This window comes from Belonocnema kinseyi, chromosome 10 (assembly GCF_010883055.1).
Source record: "Belonocnema kinseyi isolate 2016_QV_RU_SX_M_011 chromosome 10, B_treatae_v1, whole genome shotgun sequence".
NCBI lineage: Eukaryota > Metazoa > Arthropoda > Insecta > Hymenoptera > Cynipidae > Belonocnema > Belonocnema kinseyi.
In genome coordinates this window covers 57,470,309-57,490,643 of record NC_046666.1, presented here as the reverse complement: position 1 = coordinate 57,490,643, position 20,335 = coordinate 57,470,309, and the positions used below count along the sequence as shown (strand labels likewise).

Genomic DNA, 20,335 nt, shown 5'->3' with positions numbered 1-20,335 from the left:
AAATCGTCTCGAATGCATGACAAGTCCGAGGCCTGAGAGTTCGTTGAGCGGTGTCAGTAGCTGTAACTTATTGAAATTGGTATGTCTGAAACAATAAGGTGCGGAGGGATGTAAAGAGCTGCATTTCTCCCTAAGGATGAATCTCCTGGAGGCTGGAGGATGGAGGCTAGGCCTCCAGGAGTAGATGGAAGAGGAAGAGGAAGAAAAGGTGGAGAAGGCAAACAATGGTCGCGTATATCATCGTGCCGCCGTGCTGCCGCGGTACGCATAGGCAAATCACCGCTTCACCACCATACTTACATACTTAGCATCTTACCAGGTTGGAGTGCCACCGTGGACCATCCACCGTCATCACAGATCCACCAACACCAACGATTAAAACCATACCAACAAAACTAAACTTGTGTGGGTTTCGCTTTGTTCTAAGCCCGCTAAAAAAGCGAAGACAGGCTAAACACGCCGTCCTCTGGAATTTGAGAATCGAATGCATTAAAAGACAAGAAACCGTGGAAAGGGAGAAGGAGAGGCGCTACCACGACCAACCTCCTACCTTGCCTCCGAGCGTTACATCGTTGCACCAGTAGGCGCTATTGCTATTGCTATTCCTATTGCTATTGCTATGGCTATTATGCATAGTTAGTAATATGCTCTTTTCCATTTGAAGTACATTCCACTTTGCAAAAATTTATTCATAGCCAATTCAAACTCATCAACTACTCAACTGGTCAATAACTGATGAATTAAGTTGAGGATTTAACTATCTTCTTGAAAATTCGTCTTTCTTCGATGAGTTTAACTGTATTTGCTTTTAAATTAAAATGTTTTGGATTAAATGATCAACTATTACATTTTTTAAATCAAAATTCATCTTTTTTTATTGAAGATGAAAGTTTGTTAAAAATTCAATTTGTTGTTTTGAATGATCAGGATTGCCATAATTCAGGAAACACATAAATGAAAGAGTCTTTTTGGTTTAAAATACATCTATTACTGTAAAAATTTCAACTTTTTTGTTCAAAAATTTTACTCTTATGTTGAATATTAATCTGTTTTGGTTATTAAATTCAACCGTTTTTGGTTTAAAATTAGCATCCTTCTGCTTGAATTATAAACTATTATATTTTTTGTTAAGAATTCATCTTTTTTGTTGAAAACGCAGCAATTATCTTATAACCGAAAATTTAACTATTCTCTGTTTTGTTTAAAATTGATCTTTTTTTAGTTGAAAATAATTTATTTTGTTGAAAATTCGTCCTTTTTTGTAGAAAATCGTTTTTTGGGATTGAAAATTCAACTATTTGTTTAAAATTATTTTTTTGTTCGAAGATTTATAACTCTGAAAATTTAATAATTCCATTCTTTGTGGCATATTTATCTTTGTTTATAGAAATTTAGCCGTTTCGGTTGCAAATTCATCTACTTGATCGAAAATTCAACAACTTGGTTTAAAATTCATTTTTTGGTCGAAGATTCACCATTTTAGCTGAAAAATAATTTCTTTGTTTAAAGGTTTAACTATTTTATTAAAGATTCATTTATTCTTTTAAAAAATCATCGCTTCAGGTTTTTTTTATTTTTGTTGTTCAAAATTCATTTATTTTATTGAAAATTCTTCTCTTTTTGTAGAAAAGTAATCTCATTAGTTGAAGCTTTGTCTTTTTAGTTGAAAATGTATGTATTTCGTTAAAAATGCATCGTGTCTGGTAGAGAATTGATCTTCTTCGTAGAGAATTAATTTCTTTGGTTACAAATTTGACTACTATGTTGAAAATTCGTTTTTTCTGATTAAAAATTGATTTTTTCAACTGATAATCTAACTACTTACTTTTCATTGTATGTTTTTTATTTGAAAATTTCGTGATTTTATTGAAATTTGGTCTTTTTTGGTAGAAATTTTGTTTATTTGTTGAAAATTCGTCTTTTTTGCTTTGAGTCTTTTTGTAGAAAATTTATTTTATTACTATAAATTCAACAATTTCGTTGGTAATGAACATATTTGTTAAAAGTTAATATTTTGGGGTTGAAAAATGAAATATTTTGTAGAAAATTCATGTTTTTGACTTGAAAATTCAGCGTTTTGGATAAAATATTTTTTCGTTATTGACGCAGAAGTATTTTTGGTTAAAAAATAAACGGTTTTACTAAAAAAAAAATCGTATTCCATTTGTGGTTCGAAATTTATCTTTTTTAGTTGAAACCTCAACTATTTATTTAAGCATTTACGTATTTTCTTGCCATTTTTTAAAAATTAATCTTATAATTGAAAATTCCTTTTTTTGTTTAAAGATTCATATTTTTGGTGGGAGATTCATCATTTTAGTTGAAGATTCATTTATTTTTTCATTTCTATTTTGAATGAAAACTCAACTATTTGGTTGAAAGTTCGTTTTTTTTACTTACTTTATTGATCTTCTGGATGTAATGCTGTTTTTATAACTAAGAGAAATATTATAACACCTAGGGAAAATGAATAATTGGTCCAAGAAATATCAGAGAAATTCGTGGATTTTCGAAATTGGGATTTTGTAGCAACTCTGAGTATTTATATCCTTTAATTTATAGACGAAAGCACTTAAGTCTAACTAGACGACCTTAAAATACAAACCAGAAAAATTTCTATTATAAATCAGTTGCTATTTCTTTTTCTCGACGGCTTAGATTTCCAGAATAACTTGTATCCTGAAGAAAGAGACAAATCCGGCAATAAATCTTGATTCGAAAAATAATTCGGCAGTAGGGGTACAAAATCTTTTTCTGTTAACAAAACTGCCCACACTGCATCAGCCCACGAAGGAAAAGAAAGAGTCTTGGAAACCTGTAATGTAGCAAGTCTGGTCGAACGAGACACACCCGATTGTGGGCAATGTTCCGGGACGATCGTCATCATCAGGATTGGATTTCGACCAGAACGTTACCGTCGGTATTACAGTTATTTATGGAGAGGATCAACTCTTAAGAGCCAGGATCGCCCCGGATACCTACACAAAATCGGGTCACCCAGGAGTATACGAAGTTTTGTTTCTCCAAACAGTTTTGCCGTCGACCGAACCTGCAAATTGCCTTAATTTATGGACAGATCTCGCACGTATCAGAGATCGTCTCACACTCAATCTTACGCTTGGATTCTGGAAAGCCAAGGATGATCCAAGTTTTGCTACGGGCAATATTTTAACTTACTTGCATTCAAAGGAGCGTCTTGTATTCCTATGTCGATTTTAATCCGATGGCCTCAAAAGAAGTAAAAGAAAATTTAGGGGTTTTAACATGCAAGTGTTAAAACTCTCGTGTAGGAAAGATTTTAATCTGATCTATTGGAAAGAACTTTTTTCAAATTAGAGGACAACCATTTAGGCAACTTTTGTACTAAATTTCGAGATCAATTTTTTTCAGGCAATGTTACCTTCAGTATTCCGAAAGGCGTGGCTTCTGACAAGTTCCTTGTCTCATCCAGTGGTGTTGTGACTCTTCGCTCTCCACTTGACAGAGAAGACATTTCTCATTACTCTGTACCAGTGCTCGCCAGATCAAGCAAGTTGCTCGATATGACAACTCTAGATGTAGTTGTTCTTGACGAAAATGACAACAATCCAGAGTTTAAATCGGGATCCTGCTATAGATTGCAAGTACCTGAAAATCAAGAAGCTGCTGCTATCCACACCATCGCAGCCGTTGATGCAGACGAGGGAAAAAATGGGGAAATATTCTACAGCATTATTGGTAAGTCAGGATTTAAATCCTCAGTGATCTTATTCAATGGGTTAGAGCTGGAAGTTGAGTAACTGTCTATTTACTTTTTATTTTCCAGGTGGAAATGTTGGAGCGAAGTTCAGACTCGACCATACAACAGGTGTCCTTTCAATGTCTAGTCTTGATCGAGAGACAGTTCCAAAGTACATCCTGACAATATCTGCCAAAGACAAGGGTCGACCAAGCCTTGAAACGAGATGCAATCTGACAGTGATTGTACTTGATGTTAATGACAACGCGCCCTCATTTGTTCAAAACCAATACAGCGATTCGAGACCACGAATGGGACAACTGAATCAGGAAGGTGGCCAATTTGGTCAAAGTGCTTTTAATCCATATGGATCGGCCAATTATCATCCGGGGAAATATTTCACTACTATTTCCGAAGACATTCCTCCTGATTCAAGTGTCATGCAGGTCAAGGCTTCTGATCCTGATAAGGGTGATAATGGCAAGGTCACTTACGCCATCGCTGATGAGACGACCTGGCTCTTCAGGGTTGACAACCTCACTGGTGTCATCACTACCTCCGGGTGAGTTTTTTTAAAATTTGTATAATAGAATGCATGAGATGCAAATCCCTAAAGATTTAGTTTCATTCTTAGCTTTAGGTTTCTTTACAAGTTAGATGACTATCCGGGGTTGCTACAAGACCTGGAAAAGTCATGGAATTTTGAAATAATGACTTGAATTTTCTTTTTATGCACACGCATAACGAGGGGTTATGTGTAAAATATTTCGTGAAATAATTGTGAAATCATTTTAAATCTTTATAAAATCTTTTGGAACTCTGCAATTTTTTTAATCTTCTGTAATCTTTTCAAATTTTCTGAAATATTTCAAATATTTTGTAATATTTATGGAATCTTTTAAACGTTTTTGTTAATTTCTTTGAAATCTTTGAAATATTTTAAAATTTGTTGTGCAATCTTTGAAAATCTTTTAAATCTTTTGGATTCTTTATAATATTTAAAATTTTTGTAAAATCTCTCAAATCCTTTAAAATGTTTATGAAATCTTTTGAAAGTTTTTGTAAATTTTTTCGAAATCTTGGAAATCTTTGTAAAATTTATTGAATTTTTTGAAATTATTGTGAAATCTTCAAAATCTTAGCGAAAACTTTAATATCTTCTGAAGTATTTTGAAATCTTTGTAAAATTCTAAATATTTCTAAATTTCTTTGTAACCTCTGAAATTTTTTGAAATTTAAAAAAAATTTTTGAAATTCTTGTAATATTTTTGAAATCACAAAAAAATGTGATCTTTGTAAACTTTGTTGAAATTAAAGAATCGTCCTGAAATCTTCATAATATCTTTCAAATCTTCTTAAACTTGTATAAAATCTTTGCATTTTTTGGGAAATATTTGAAATTGTTGTAAAAATTTTTTAAGTCTTTTAAATCTTTTAGTATGTTTTAAATCTTTGAAATATTTGTGCAATATTTAAAAGATTTGTAAAACTTTTTCAAAGATTTTGAAATCTTTGAAATCGTCGAAATTTTTGTGACATTTTCTAATTCTTTTTAAAAAATCTTAGTGACATCTTTTAAATCTTTTGAATTATTTGTGAATTACTTTGAAATCTTTTGAAATTTTTGTAAAATCTTTTGTAATCTTTGAAATGTTTGTAAAATCTTTCAAATATTTTTAAATCTTTTAGAATTTTTTGGCAATCTTTCTGAAATCTTTGAAGTCTTTACCAATCTTTGAAAATTCTCATATTTTTCTGAATCTTTTGAGACCTATGAAATCTATATAAAATTTTTCAAATCTTTGGGAATCTTCTGAAATATTTTGATATTTGTGTGATTTCTTCTGAAAGCTTTCTGAAATATTTGAAATCTTAGCTAGTGTCTTTCTAAATTCTTTAAAAATTCTAAACAAATTTCAAATCTTTTTAAATATTGAAAATATTTTAAAAATTATTGTAAACTAAGAGACTATTTATTTTACAAATGTGGTTCAAAACCTATGCAAAATGAAAGATTCAGAATTACGAAAATCAAGCAAAGATTTGCAAGATTTCGGGGATCTCAAGATTCAACGACTCAAAAAGAGTTTCAAATCTGGGCGGAGATCTCCGCAATTTTTCAGATCTTCAAAAATCTTCGCTAATCTTCAGCAGATCCTCGAGAGGTCTTATAAATTTTGTCGAGCGACAGTGAGAAATCTGGAATCTGAAATCGCTAATTACGATTTTTAATTATTTTGGGATAACGGGATTGAAATGATTTCATAAGTGAATAACCTCTTATTATGTAATCTTTAAAATTCTTGCGAAATATTTTGAATCTCTTGATTCTGAAAATCTGGTCTACAGTGTACACTCAAAAGTCGAAAGGTTAAACGAATTAATTTTCGACTACTGAAAGTATTATCAATATAATTCTAGAATTGTTTTAAATTTGATAATAATAATGAGAATTGTTTCGAATTAAGTAATATTATTAAAAATCTATTTAAAATTGAATCAACGAATGATCGTGTAAATTATTCTGCAACCAGCAGATTGTACAGATATTGAATAGAATTGACTGGCTTCCTTTTTTACAGTAAACTCGCAACTTTTTTCAAAAACAGATATAAAAAAACCTGGCAAAATCCCCTTTGAAACAAAAAAATTCCAGTCGAAAGGGCTCGGAGAACCCTTTTTTTCTGGTATAACTTGGCAGAGCTTGAAATACAAAGTGTTTTATTTAAAGTATTTGAACTGGGCAATTGCCGATAATTTTTCACAAATAAAGATTTTCGACAATAATAATACTAATGGATTAAAAAAAGACTGGTAATAATAAAAACAAGTGGTCAAAAATAATTAAAGGCGTTCAAAAAGTTGCTTAAATTGTAGAATTTAACATTTTTATTACATTTAAAAAACATAAAAATTGATGACAAAATTTGTCTAAGATAAAAAATTAATTTTTCGTCATTTCTACCTCTCAAAATGTAAATTTAAAAAATTATAAACCTTTAAAATTTAATTATTTGCAAAGACTTTTAAAATAAAAAGTAATTTTTAATTTTTAAGAGAAAAGTTTTGAAAAAACGCTATCGCAACTTAAGGGGAAAATTCTTTGCATTAGTATGAACAGATCGTAAAAATTATAATTTATTTATATATTGTATTTGTTAAATATAATATTATAATCAATTATTTAAGTCCATCTAACAATTTTTTTAACTTTTAATATTGAAAAATTGGTTATTATGGATTTTAAAATTGATTATGTTTTGAATATTGGGTAATAGAAGGTGAAGAACGCGTGAAGTCCTTGCTACTTTTTAATTTAATTTGAAAATAAAATCTTGAATTGTTTATAAACAAAGAAATTGGCAAAGGGTTTTGAAAATTCTGGGTCAAAACTGAGTAGATCCGACCTATTGATCTGAGATCGCTAGTAGATACAAGATCTACCATTGGAGACCCCTGCTTTTTAGAGACACTGCGTATAATTCTATTTTTCACATTCCATCTTTCACCCTCTTGGAATGTCTAACACACTCATTCATGGTAGATATGCACCTATTAATTCATTTCCGTCGTGCATTTGCCGGCTTCGCCTCGCTTTTTCTTCTACCTTCGGCTAATTTCATCCTGGCGTTAATTACCGCGACCTTTATTGCGCACCCGATTAGGATCGCGAGGATATTAAGCTGGTGGTAGGTCGTAAAACAGACGGAAAGAGGATGAAAAGGAGTGGCCGGGGGAGGTCTCGCGCGTGGTAGGGTCGTCATAAAATTATAAATTCAGCCGATGCACCATAGCCGATTAGATTAGACGATTCCGTATGCATTACCCGTATGGACTTGAGCTGCTATACATACATTTATTCCTCAACGGGATTCCGCGTGCCGTAAAACTGGCATCTGTCTCCTTCGTTCCAGCGAAGACGTTAACGAAGATGTTGCGATTTTCCGCTGCTTCCGTTCAAGGTCGACATGAACGCGATCATCGAACGATCATTGTTAATTACACGATCTACCATCTCATCCGGCCGACACGTAAATTTACTTTACGTCGTGGCTACAAGATTATGATCGCGTAAACGAGCCGCGATAAATTAGCATTGCTGAAAAAGAGGAACATTCAATAATTTCACGGAATTTCCCAGCTCGCGGAGTAATTAAAGTATTTACGGTTTTGGTTTAGCGGAAGCAAGTCTGCAAATTGCTTGGAAACTTTGATTTATCGTCGTGCAAGTCAAGTGGGTTCGTAGTTTTATTAGAGACTGGCAGGACTGCCAGAGATACACGTTTTTGATGTCATTTTTTTAGTCACTTTTTAAAGAAAAAGTCACTATAGCCTCTTTTTTAAAGGGAAAGGCCACTTTCGTCCGTTTAATCCATCTCATTTTAGATTTATTCTGAAAAAAGAAAATGTTATTAGTATATGTATGAAATCTGTAGTAATATGTGGCATGAAAATGCTATTAAATATCAGACTTCACACCCTTCTCGGCCTTCCTCGCTTTTTCCCTTTTTTCAAGAATTCCTCTTTTTTTCTCGAAACTTTCCCCTTTTCTTGTTTTTGAATTTAAATGCGAATCTAATGGATAGCACTTAATTAGAAAATGCAATTATTTTTGGTCGAAGGGTAATTATTTTTTGTTCTAAAATCTATTTTTATATTTTCAGTTAGAAATTTTATTATTTAGTTGAAAATTTAATTCTTTTATTAAAAAGTCATATTTTTTGGTCGAGAATGAACTTTTTTGTTCAATATTCAACTGTCTTCTAAAAATTTTGTCATTTTGGCTTGAAACTTCAAAGCTTCATCAAAAATTTTACTTTTTTCTTAAAAATTAATGTCTTTTGCTTGAAAGTACGACTCTTTGGATATAACTTTAACTGTTTGGTTGAAAAATTTTGTTTAGTTTAAAATGTAGCTATTTTGTTGGTAATTCATAATTCGTGGTGCAAAATTAAATTTTTTAATGATAACTTATCTTTTCAAGATAAAAATTAAAAAAATTTCTAAAATATTCTACTGTTGAGCTTGGAAATTCAACTTTTTTGTTAAAAATTCAGTTTTATTTAGATGAAAACTCAACTTATTTGATTGGAAATTCAGCTCTCCTTGGTGAAAATTACCTTTTTTGTTGAAAATTTATCTTTTTGGCATTAAAATTAAAATTTAAAAAATTCGACTTTTGAGCTTGAAAAATCCACTTTTTTGTTTAAAATTCCGTTTTATTTTGGATGAAAACGCAACTGTTTGGTTGAAAATTCAGCTTGCTTAGTTGAAAATTTCCTATTTTTTTTTAAACACTCATATTTTCGAATTTAAAAATCAAAGGTTTTCGAAAATATTGGACCTTTTGCTTGAAAATGTAATTTTTTTAAATGGAAATTTATCTCTTTTCTGGAAAAATTTTATCTCTTGGTTAAAACTGCAACTGTTTAGTTAACAATTAATAATCTGTTTTGGATGAGCGTTCAACTATTTTATTAAAAATTATATTTGGTTGAAGATTCATGATTTTAGTTGGAAATTTAAATCTTTGTTTGGAAATTCATGTGTTCTGTTCAAAATTTGTCATTTTGGGTAAAAAATTGATCTTCTTGAATGAAAATGCATTTATGTGGTTGAAAATTTATCTATTTTATTGAAAATTCCTCTTTTTTATAGAAAATTTATTTCCTTGGTAGAAAATCAAAGCTTTTGGTTAAAAATTCATCAATTTTACTGAAAATTAATCTCTTGCTGGAAATTTTATCTTTTTAGGTTAGAAAGTCTATTATTTGGTTGAAAATTAAACATTTGTTTTGGTTGAGAATGCAATTATTTTGCTTAATAGTCATCCTTTTTGTTGAAATATTAACTATTACATTTTTCACCGAGAATTCCTCTTTTTTGGTTGAAAATTAAATTGATTGGTTGAAAGTTGAACTTTGTTAAAAGCTACTTTTTTTAAATTAAAAATTCATCATTTTAGTTAAAAAGTCATCACTTTCTTTGAAAATTTAACTATTTTCTTGAATTTTTTTCTTTTGATCAATTTTTTATCTGAACATTTAACTATTCCATTTATGATGAAAATTTTTTATTTTTGAGTAGAAACTTCAAGTATTTGGTGGAAAATTCATGTAGTTTGTAAAAATGTTGTCATTTTTAGTAGAAAATTAATCTTTTTGGTTCACATTCTATATGTTTTGTTGTAAATTCGTCTTTTTTTTTATAAAAGCTTAATCTTCTTTGTTGAAAATCAATATTTATGGTTACTTATTCATCGGTTTTATTACAAATTTATCTCTATCAGTCGAAATTTAATCTTTTTATATGAAAAATGTAACAATGTAGTTGAAAATTATGTATCTGTTTTGATTGAGGATTAAACTGTTTTCTTGAATATTTGTCTTGTTGGTAGAAATATCGTTTATTATTATAAAAATTATTCTAGCAATTGTACCTTTTGTTTCATCCACGAATTCAGCAATATAATTTTATCTGATGATGAAAATTGAAGCTGATAAATTAAATGTGTAATAGAATTTAATTTTTAGAGCAGATAAGTGTTTCTGTCAATATTACGGGTCTCTCTTTCTGTGAACAATATTAACTTTTAGTCACTTTTTGCTCTAAATTAGTCCTTTTTTTCCAAGTCTCTGGCAGTCCCGAGCTCGTTATTATAGTTATTCTTGTGGAGAATCCTGAAATAGAAGCTATTGAGCAAGGAGAAAAAATGTTCAAAAAGCGTTATCCTCGCAAAAGGGCTGGAAGATTAAGGCTGAAACGGTTGTCCATTTGGTAAAAGGGGATGAGAAGTTTCAAGACGAGCGGGTTCTCGAATCTTTGTTTATTAATCTGCATTTCTCGGTGTATGTGGTTCTTGTCCCTTTTCGTTTCGTTCCAGAGGAATAACGCCGCCCGAGGGAAGAGGAACGATGTCGATGATGGTAAAGAAGGTGGCGGTGAAGTAAGAAGCAAGAGGTGGAGGATTCGCTGGTGCGGGGAACTTTTGCGGTGCGACAGCCGTGTGTCATTTCAGCGAGACACCATGTGGCATTTCAATGCATTATTTCAGCCGGCAAAAAGCCTGATATGCAAAACCAGCCACGGCTTCTCGTTTCTCGGTTCTTCTTCAGCTTCACCCTCTGCTTCTTCTTACCATCTCGCTCTTCTCCTTTCTCTCCAGATACCTCTTACGTCTCCGTCTTTCGCGAACAGGAGTCTACTTCGTGTTGTCGTTACCTTTAGAATCCGTGTTGCCGGCCAGGAGATATTAACCATATATTTGCGTTCCCAGCATCTGAATAAACTAAAATCAAAGTTTATCTTCTAAAAAAAAAAATGTGTATGCAGGAGCTAGTAGATGATTTCTGTAATCTCTCTCTCTCTCTCTGATATTTCAAATACCTCATCTAACATGAAGGAAGCGTTACAAATAACACGAGTAGAATTTATTAACTACGCAGGTCTTCCAAGTAATTAAATTCCACTCATACTGAATTGAAAGCAAAAAAGGCAAAACCAAGATGCTATAAAATGACCATTAATAATCTGTTCCTTATGTTCGCAGAGCGCTGGATCGGGAACGTCAGAGCAGCTACAATTTCCTAGTGGTGGCGACTGATGGTGGCAAGGATGACGCTAAGCGAACTTTGATTCCAGTGGAAATAAACATCAGTGACATCAACGACAACGCACCTGTCTTTGAAGTATACCCATTCGAAGCGAGAGTGCCAATGGCAACTCAGCCCGGCCAAAATGTTATCAAAATTAAAGCAACTGATGCTGATCATGGTCCCAATGGAGAAATTGTTTATACCTTTTTGAGGGAACAAGATAAGCCAAAATTCCGAATTCATCCGAGCACTGGAGTCGTCACTGCGACTTCTTCACTCGCGCAAGAAAATGGCAAGATTTACCACCTAGAAGTGCTAGCTAGAGACAAAGGAAATCCTCCACTGAGTGCGCGGGGATTGATTAAAATTCGTGTCGGTGATCTTGGAGAGATGACGCCCGTACTTAAGTTTCAAAACGACACCTACGAAGTCATTGTTCAGGAAAACTCTTCAAAGGGTACCGAAGTCCTTCAAGTCACCGCGGTTCGGTCCGATGGACGACGTCAGCGGATTTCCTACTCGATTGGCACGGGCAATGATTTCCGGAGCTTTGATATTGACGAGGATTCAGGCCTGATTCGTGTCAACAACCCTGCGAGACTTGATGCTGAACTTTGGAACGATCTTAGCGTTTCCGATATAACAGCTGATGTGGGAGATGAACGAGCGGAAAATTCTTGGGGCAGATCCTTTGATGGACAACAGGCGAAGGAGTCACCTAGGGAAAGTTCGAGACATGTTCTGACTTTGGTGGCGAGAACTACGGGACCGGAACCTCTGGAAGCTTATGCGAAACTCATTGTGAGGGTTTCCGACATCAATGACAATCCACCAATTTTCACACAGAGTCAATATTCGGCTACGGTTTTGGAAGGAAATAGTAAAGGCGATTTCGTTGTTAAGGTAAGTGATTAGACAAATTGGTTTCTTTTAATTTTGAATTTTTAGATTTCTTACCCTGAGATGTCTCAACCTAGGGGGCATAGATCGTTTGAATTTTTGTTTAAAAAAACATTAAATCTTTGTTAAATAATGTATTTCTTTGTAAAATCTTTGAAATTTTTGGAAAATCATTAAAATCTTGGTCGAATATTTGAAATATTTTTAAAATATTTGTAGATATTTTGGAAATTGTCGAAATTTTTGAGAATTCATTGAAGCCTGTGCAATCTTTTAAATCTTTCCGAAATCTTTGTGAAATATTTCAAATATTTGATAATATGTTTAAAATGATAGAAATCTGGAAAATTATCGAAATCTTTGTAAAATCTTTTAAATCTATCCGAAATCTTCATGAAATGTTTGAAATCTTTGAAAAATCATTGAAATATTTGTAAAATATTTTTAAACATTTTGAAATTGTTGAAATCCTTTGGAAATCATTAAAGTCTGTGATACCTTTTTAATCTATCTGAAATCTTTGCGAAATGCTTAAAATGTTTTTGATATCTTTGAGAAATCACTGAAAATCTTGTGAAACATTTTGAAATCTTACGAAATATTTAAAATATTTTTTAAATACTATATAGTATTTTTCAAATGATTGAAATATTTTAAATCTATCCGTAATCTTAACCAAATATTTGAGATATTTGGGAAATTATTGAAATCTTTAGAAAATGTTTAAAAATTTTTGAAACTGTTGAAATCTTTGGGAAATCATTGAAGTCTAGGAAATTTTTTCAAGTTATTGCAAATCTTGGCGAAACCTTTAAAATCTTTGTGATATATTTGAGAAATAATTGATATCTTTGGAAATGTTTACGAAATATTTGATAAATATTTGAATATTTTTGAGATTATTGAAATCTTTTGAAAACCATTGAAATCTTTCTGAAATATTTTAAATCTATCCGAAATCTATCTGAAATATTTTAAATCTTTGTGAAATCCGTAGAAAATTAATTAAATCTTTGTGAAATTTTGAAATATTTTAAAAATATTTGATAATGTTTGTGAAATTCTTTAAATATTTGTAAAATCTTTTAAATATTTTTACAAAATTCTTGAAATTATTCTAATTTCTATTAATTACTTGGGAAATCATTTATGCCTCTGTGAAATCTTCTCAATCCATCCGAAGTCTTTGTCAAATATTTGAAATCGATGTAAAATCTTTGAAATCTTTGGAAAAACATTTAAATCTTTATCGAATATTTGAAATATTTTTCAAATATTTGGGGATATTTGAGAAATGTTCGAAATCTTTGAGAAATCATTTAAGCCTGTGAAGTCTTTTAAATATTTCCGAAATATTTCAAATATTTTCTAAATATTTGATAATATTTTTAAAATGATAGAAATCTGGAAAATTATCGAAATCTTTGTGAAATCTTTTAAATCTATCCGAAATCTTGATGAAATATTTGAAATCTTTGGAAAATCATTAAAATCTTTATAAAATATTTTTAATATTTTTGAAATTGTTGAATTCTTTGGGAAATATTGGCGAAATATGTCTTAAATATTAAATAGTATCTTTGAAATGTTTGAAATCTTTGAAAAATCATTGAAATCTCTGTGAAATCTTTTAAATCTGTCCGAAATCATAACCAAATATTTGAAATCTTTGCGAAGATATTGAAATCTTTATAAAATATTTAAAAAAATTTGAAACTGTTGAAATCTTTGGGAAATAAGTTAATATACCGAGTAAATCTATCCGAAATATTAGCTAAATATTTGAAATTTTTGCAGAATCTTTGGGAAATCCTTATCAAATATTTTTGAATTATTTGGTATATTTTGGAAATTGTTGAAATCCTTACGAAATCATGGAAGTCTTGGTGAAATCTTTTAAAACTATCCGAAATATATGTAATCTTTGTGAAATCCGTAGAAAATTAATTAAATCTTTGTGAAATATTTTTTAAACATTTGTGAAATTGTTCTAATTTTTATGAATTCATTGGTAAATTATTTATGCCTTTGTGAAATCTTCTAAATCTATCCGAAATTTTTGCGAAATATTTGTGAAATTATTGAAATCTTTGACAATATGAATTTTTCGCTTGTATTATTTATTATTTACTATTTATTGTTTATTTATTATTTTCATGTATAATTTTTATTTAGTATAATATTATTTTTTGTAAAAATTGTGCCATTCAATAGTATAAGTCTATTCTCCTGCAAAAAAGCTCCACGGCTTCTGGTTTCATCGCATATAAAAAAAAATTGTTTTGATTGCAGCTGACAGCAAGTGATGCTGATCAAGGATTGAATAGCAGAATCTTGTACCACATTGTTGATGGAAATCCAGACAACGCTTTCACCATAAATCCACCGTACAGTGGTGTTGTGCGAACCAATATTGTTCTGGATCGAGAAATTCGCGAACAGTATCGATTGACAATCATCGCGACAGATCAGGGCAATCCTCAGTTAACTGGCACAACTGCACTCAGCGTCCGAGTGATAGACGTCAACGACAATCAGCCCACCTTTCCATCATCGCCCGATAGTGTCATTTCCGTTTCTGAAGGTGAGTGAGCAATTACTAATTGAAATCAGGATACGAATTCTTTATTCTTTAGCACATCTATATAACTGAAGCTGAATTCTGAACTGATTCCTTTTCAATTAAGATGAAAAATAACTCTGCATTCAAGTTATCGATCAACCTAAAAATTATCAGGCTCGTTCTGGTCATGGAATATGTGAAAGGCAAACTTGATTTATTACTCTGGACATAAAAAAATCGTGCTCCTGTGTTCTTGTGATAAATAGTGCAGTAGCTGCACGGTAGAAAATATTATCTCGCGAAGGTCATTATATTTCAACCATTCCTTAAGAAACTTGAGAAATATTCACGAAATCTTTCCTCGGCGATCAGCTTTGTGCGATTATAATTAGTAATTAATTAAGTTTATTTAACTATCTCTCGTTATAATGCATTTTATCTCATCTCGATGATGATTAATCAGAAATTATCATTTATTACAATTATTTCGAAAGATTTTGTGCATGCATCAGACTCAGAACCCTATTGAAACTATTTGACACTTTTTTTGAGTTACGACACTATTTTTCTGCTATTTTGAAAAAAAAAATTAAACTAAAGACAGTATTTTCTAACAATTGTTTGCAAATGCTACTATTTCTTTACTTTTCCTTGAAATCATTGTTGAAAAGTTGCATTTTTTACTAATGAGGATGAGATTTGTACCAAATTAGATGAATTTCCAAGTAAGAATGAAAATTTTCTAAGCAATAAAGATTTTTGAGTCAATAAAAAGAAAATTTTATCCAAAAATATTTAATATTTAATCTAAAAACATAAGCTTAAAAAACAGTTGAATTTGAAACCAAATATGTAAATTTTCTAAAAATAGAACAAAATTAATTTTCAGTTAAGAAGATTCATTTTTCTATCAAAAAAATATTAATTCTCAACAAAATGCTTGCATTTTTAACCAAATAATTGAATTTTCAACCAAGAAGATTCATTTTCTATAAAAAACATGAATTTTCAACAAATCACAAACATTTTTAATTAAAGAGTTTGAACAATGTATATAATTTTAATACTTAATCCAAATTTTTATTTCAGTTTTTTAGTTTTTTATTTTTGTCGTTTCTAAAATATTTAACTAAATAGTTGATTTTTTAAACTAAAAATTGTATATTTCTAATCAGAAATTATATAGTTAAATTTTCATTTAAGAGAAGCCAAAAAACGAATTTTCTACAATACAGTTGAATTTTTAACCTGAGAATATGAATTTTCCACAAAAAATTCATTTACAAACAATCAGATGAATTATTAATAAAAAAGTTAAATTTTCCATTATGGAAATAAGATAAAATAAATCTTCAGCAAAAATAATGATGAATTGTTAACCAAAAAGGTGGAATTTTAAGAAAGTAGTTCAACTTTCAAAAAATGAGTTGAATACTTCACCTAAAAAGATAAAATTTCAAAGAAAAATGTAATAGTTGATATGTTAACAAAAAAGATTTTTTATTAAAATACTTGAATCTTTAACTAAAACAAATTAATTTTCAACCAAAGAATTGTATTTTTAACCAACAAAATTGATTTTCTACCAAAAAAGACGAATTTTGAACAAAATAATCAATTTTCAACCAAATCGTTAAATTTTTTAGTTAATTGTTGAATATTTATAGTCGAAAATAAGAATCTTATACAAAACACTTCAACCTTTAACCCGAGAGTATCAGATTTTAACAAAAAAGTTCATTTTCAACCAAACAGTAGCATTTTTAAACAAAAAATTGACTTTAAACTAAAAAAGAAGATTATTTAACAAAATACATCAATTTTAAACTAAAAACTTAAATTTTTTACCAGATTGCTGAATTTTCGAGCCAAAATATGAATTTTCTGCAAAACAGTTTAATTTTTAACCAGACAGTTGCATTCTTAACCAAAAATTATGACTTTTCTATAGAAAAATATAAATTAAAAAAAAAGTTGAATTTGTATTAAAAAAATGTTTGTCAAGAAAGAAAGAAAAAATTAAATTAAATTGTTGAATTTTAAAGGTAAAAAGGCGAATTTTCAATGAAACGGTTAAATTTTGCATCAAAATGTATGATTTTCAATAAAATAATTCTATTTTTAACCGAATAATACTTTTAATTAAAAAAAAATTCTTAACGATAAATTTAGTAGTAAAATAGGAAAAGTCTGTGCTGACTTATAATTTAAGATTATAGGCTAAATATTAACTATTTGCACTATTTTTTATCTGAGAAGTGAACCTGAGGCATGATTTGTGTGATAATCTTTGGCGAGTTCCGAAGAAAGGGCCCCAAGTCCAAACGCCAATTAAACAAGTCTTATTTCAAGCAAAATATTGAATATCAAATTTTTCTGACTTCACCCAATTAAAGAGCGAATTTTAATTAATAAAAAACGCTCATAAGCAGGCTTAGGGCCCTTTCTTCGGAATGTGTCACATCTGCAGAAAATGAACTGAAATGGCCTCACTGGGGGTCATTTGAAATAATGATGAGCGCTCTGGAAGTTGCATTGAACCATATCTGTCAATGAGGAACAATATGTTGGCTCTTTGGGAGGAAAGAGATTCGAAAGTGAGTGGAAGAGGGCAAAGAAACGCGCGCCGCAGCAGCCAACACTATAAGTTATGCAGATTGTTCCGAACAGTTGGACTTTAATGCCGGCATAAATCCTTTACCACTTAACTTTATACTTCGAAAGCGCCTGGCTCCCACCTATTTCTTTCTCTCTCTTTTACTTCCCCGATACTTCCCTCTCTCTCGATCCACTTTCCTCCACTTAGGATAACAGGGCGTTAAGTTCGGTGCTGTTTCGGTACGATTTCATACTTCTGCGTGGGCGACCACAACAGGCAAAATACCTGCTAGCATTCAGATGTTGGGTTCAACTCGAAACTCGAACGGTAAGGCGCTTTTAACCCATTTTGACCCCAAGCTCACAAACTCGATATCTCATCTTCCCTTCTTGCACGTGTACTTTGTGTTCAAAGTGCCGTTGTAAAAAATGAGTCGTGAATCTCAAGAATGCAATTTTTTCCTTCTCTCCAGATTTACTTGCAAGACTTCAATTTTTCAGTTGTTAAACTGTCGAACGTTAAACTGATCCGGGGTGAAATCGATTCAGGAGAAAATTAAACTAGGGATCATTTTTCGAAATTAGCTTCAGCCGCTTCAGTAAACTATACCTGATGGGGAGCTTCCACATATTACGTGACGCTATTTTAAAGGATTTTTCATTCAACCCACCCTCCTGTGACGATTTTTGTTCAACCTTCTATTTTGAAATACAAAATATAATTGTAATTCTATAAAAAAAAAAAAAACAATGAATAATGAGGTAAAAATACACTCCAAATCTAAATCCGCCGGAACCATTTCCAATTGGGATGCATAAGATTGCGTAATATACTCAACTAAGTACTCGCGCAGTGCGGCCTTTCCGAGGCGAAAGTCGCAACTGCCTCTCGCCTGCCCGTGAGAAACTGCGTGGGTCAGCAGTTCTAGGGATTACACAATTGGATCGGTTTCTATGAGACCTGGAGTGTATTTGACGTTTAATTAAATCCTTCAGATATTTTTTTTTAATAAGGAACATTGATGTTATTTAAAAATTAACTAAGATGGCAGATCAACTTAACAGATTAAGGGCAGTCCATAAACTCTTTTTCCCCCTTTTTTTTTTACAAATAATTCTTATTTTTTCCCTGTATTTAAGACAATTTTCCTTTTTCTCGTTCTATTGCTGGAATTTAAACTGAATTAATAGAATCGAATGAGAAAATCAAACTAATCTTGTTGAAAATTGGTCTTTTTGAATAGAAAATCCTCGCCATTGGATTGAAAATACACATTTTCAAAGAAAAGTGACATTTTTTAATTGAAATGTCATCTTTTATGTTTAAAAGTGCATTTTTATTTAATGTAAAGTCTACTTTTATATCCTTCATCCATAATTCATCTCTTTTGATTAAGAATTCAATTATTTAGTTAAAAGTTTAACTATTTTGTTAAAATATCATCTCTTTTGGTCGTAAATTACTCATAATTCGTATTTTTGTAGAAAGAATCCGCCCTTCTGGATTGAAAATTCGTCTTTTTATAGAAAAGTAATCATATATTTAATTGAAAAATCGAGTGTCATATTTTGCTCTACAATTCACTTCCTTCGTTTGTTTAAAAATTTATTGTGTTGTTGAAAATTCAACTATTTTGTTGAAAATTGGTGTTTTGGTAGAGAAGTAATCTTTTTTTTATTGAAAAATCAACTATTATATTTTCAGTCCATAATTCATCTGTTGGTTAAAGATATAACTACTTTATTACAATTTTAATTTTTTTGTTGAAAATTAAACTATTTTGTTTTAAAAAATCATATTTTTTATCGAATTCTGAACTTTTTTTATTGACAATTCGTCATTTTGAAGAAAAGTCATCTTATATAATTAAAAAATCGACTTATATATTTTTGTTCAATAACAAATTTGTTTCATATTTTTCAATATTTGTTCATATTTCTTAGTTAAAAATGACCTTTTTTGTCGAAAATGTATTCCTTCGCGTTTAAAAGTTACATGTTTGGTAACAAAATGGACTTTTTAGCCAGAAAACTCAATATTTTGGTTGAAAATGCAATATATCTCGTATTGAACTCTTAGGAATATTGTAACTCACCTTAATGCTCCTTAAAATAATTTATTCCCCTATTTTTTTGAATGCCAGCGGGGAAAATGTAACTTTTAACCTGGAAAACTGAGAATTAGCCTGGAATTTGTGGTTGAAGTGTGATTGGTCACTTTGCCCCGTATTTTTCTCATGAATTATTTGTAGCCCGAGATTTATAGATCGTGATCAGTTTGAATCCCAAATCCTCTTAAGCATTGATGCACTCTTCTCGATTTTTTATGGGCTTGTATCGAGAAACAAATACGCTAGAAACAGGATATTACCTGTTGGACATGTGTCATCTGAAAGTACTTCCTGATTTTGATCTGAGCATTCCTCGGGTCTCACTTTAGTTGAACGTGCACATGTTCCTGTACAAGGACAAGGACGAGGTCGCTCTTGAAACCGATTTACACGACGTTAACGGTCTGACTAAATTTACGAGCAAGGTATATACAGCTGCGTACCTAGTTCCTCTCATTCTTGTATGGCTTACTCCATAACTTCATGATGTCCCAGTGGATGTTGAGTTTTTTTGCTCGTCGCTACCAGTCACTAGACGTAGATCAACTCCGCTGATGGATGTTATTACCAATCGGACTTATTCCCCTGATTTATTATCGATTCAAAACTTGCATCTCATAAGTCATTTGAATGACAATATCTCAACTTTTTCATTTGCTTCTGATAGACAGATTTATAATCGGTTCTTTATTCTGAAGAAAGCCAAGAAGGTGATATCCTCGAAAAAGAAATCTGAGTCATGCAAGGAGAATGCAGAATTTTTCCCAGGGTGTGATTGTCGAGTCGCTATGAATGTAGATGAAACGAGTTGATAGGGAGTATCCAATGCATTTTAAGTAAGGCTATCTCT

The 20,335-nt window shown here is 31.0% G+C and overlaps 1 protein-coding gene across 1 annotated transcript in view; it reads left to right on the top strand.

Moving 5' to 3' along the window:
• LOC117181998 (protein dachsous) overlaps positions 1–20,335 on the top strand; it is a 318,444-nt gene that overhangs the window by 288,490 nt on the left and 9,619 nt on the right. Inside the window, exons 11-14 of the mRNA XM_033375018.1 lie at positions 3,391–3,717; positions 3,806–4,280; positions 11,268–12,216; positions 14,506–14,797. Coding sequence (XP_033230909.1) covers positions 3,391–3,717; positions 3,806–4,280; positions 11,268–12,216; positions 14,506–14,797 — 2,043 coding nt within the window. The remainder of the gene's footprint in view (positions 1–3,390; positions 3,718–3,805; positions 4,281–11,267; positions 12,217–14,505; positions 14,798–20,335) is intronic.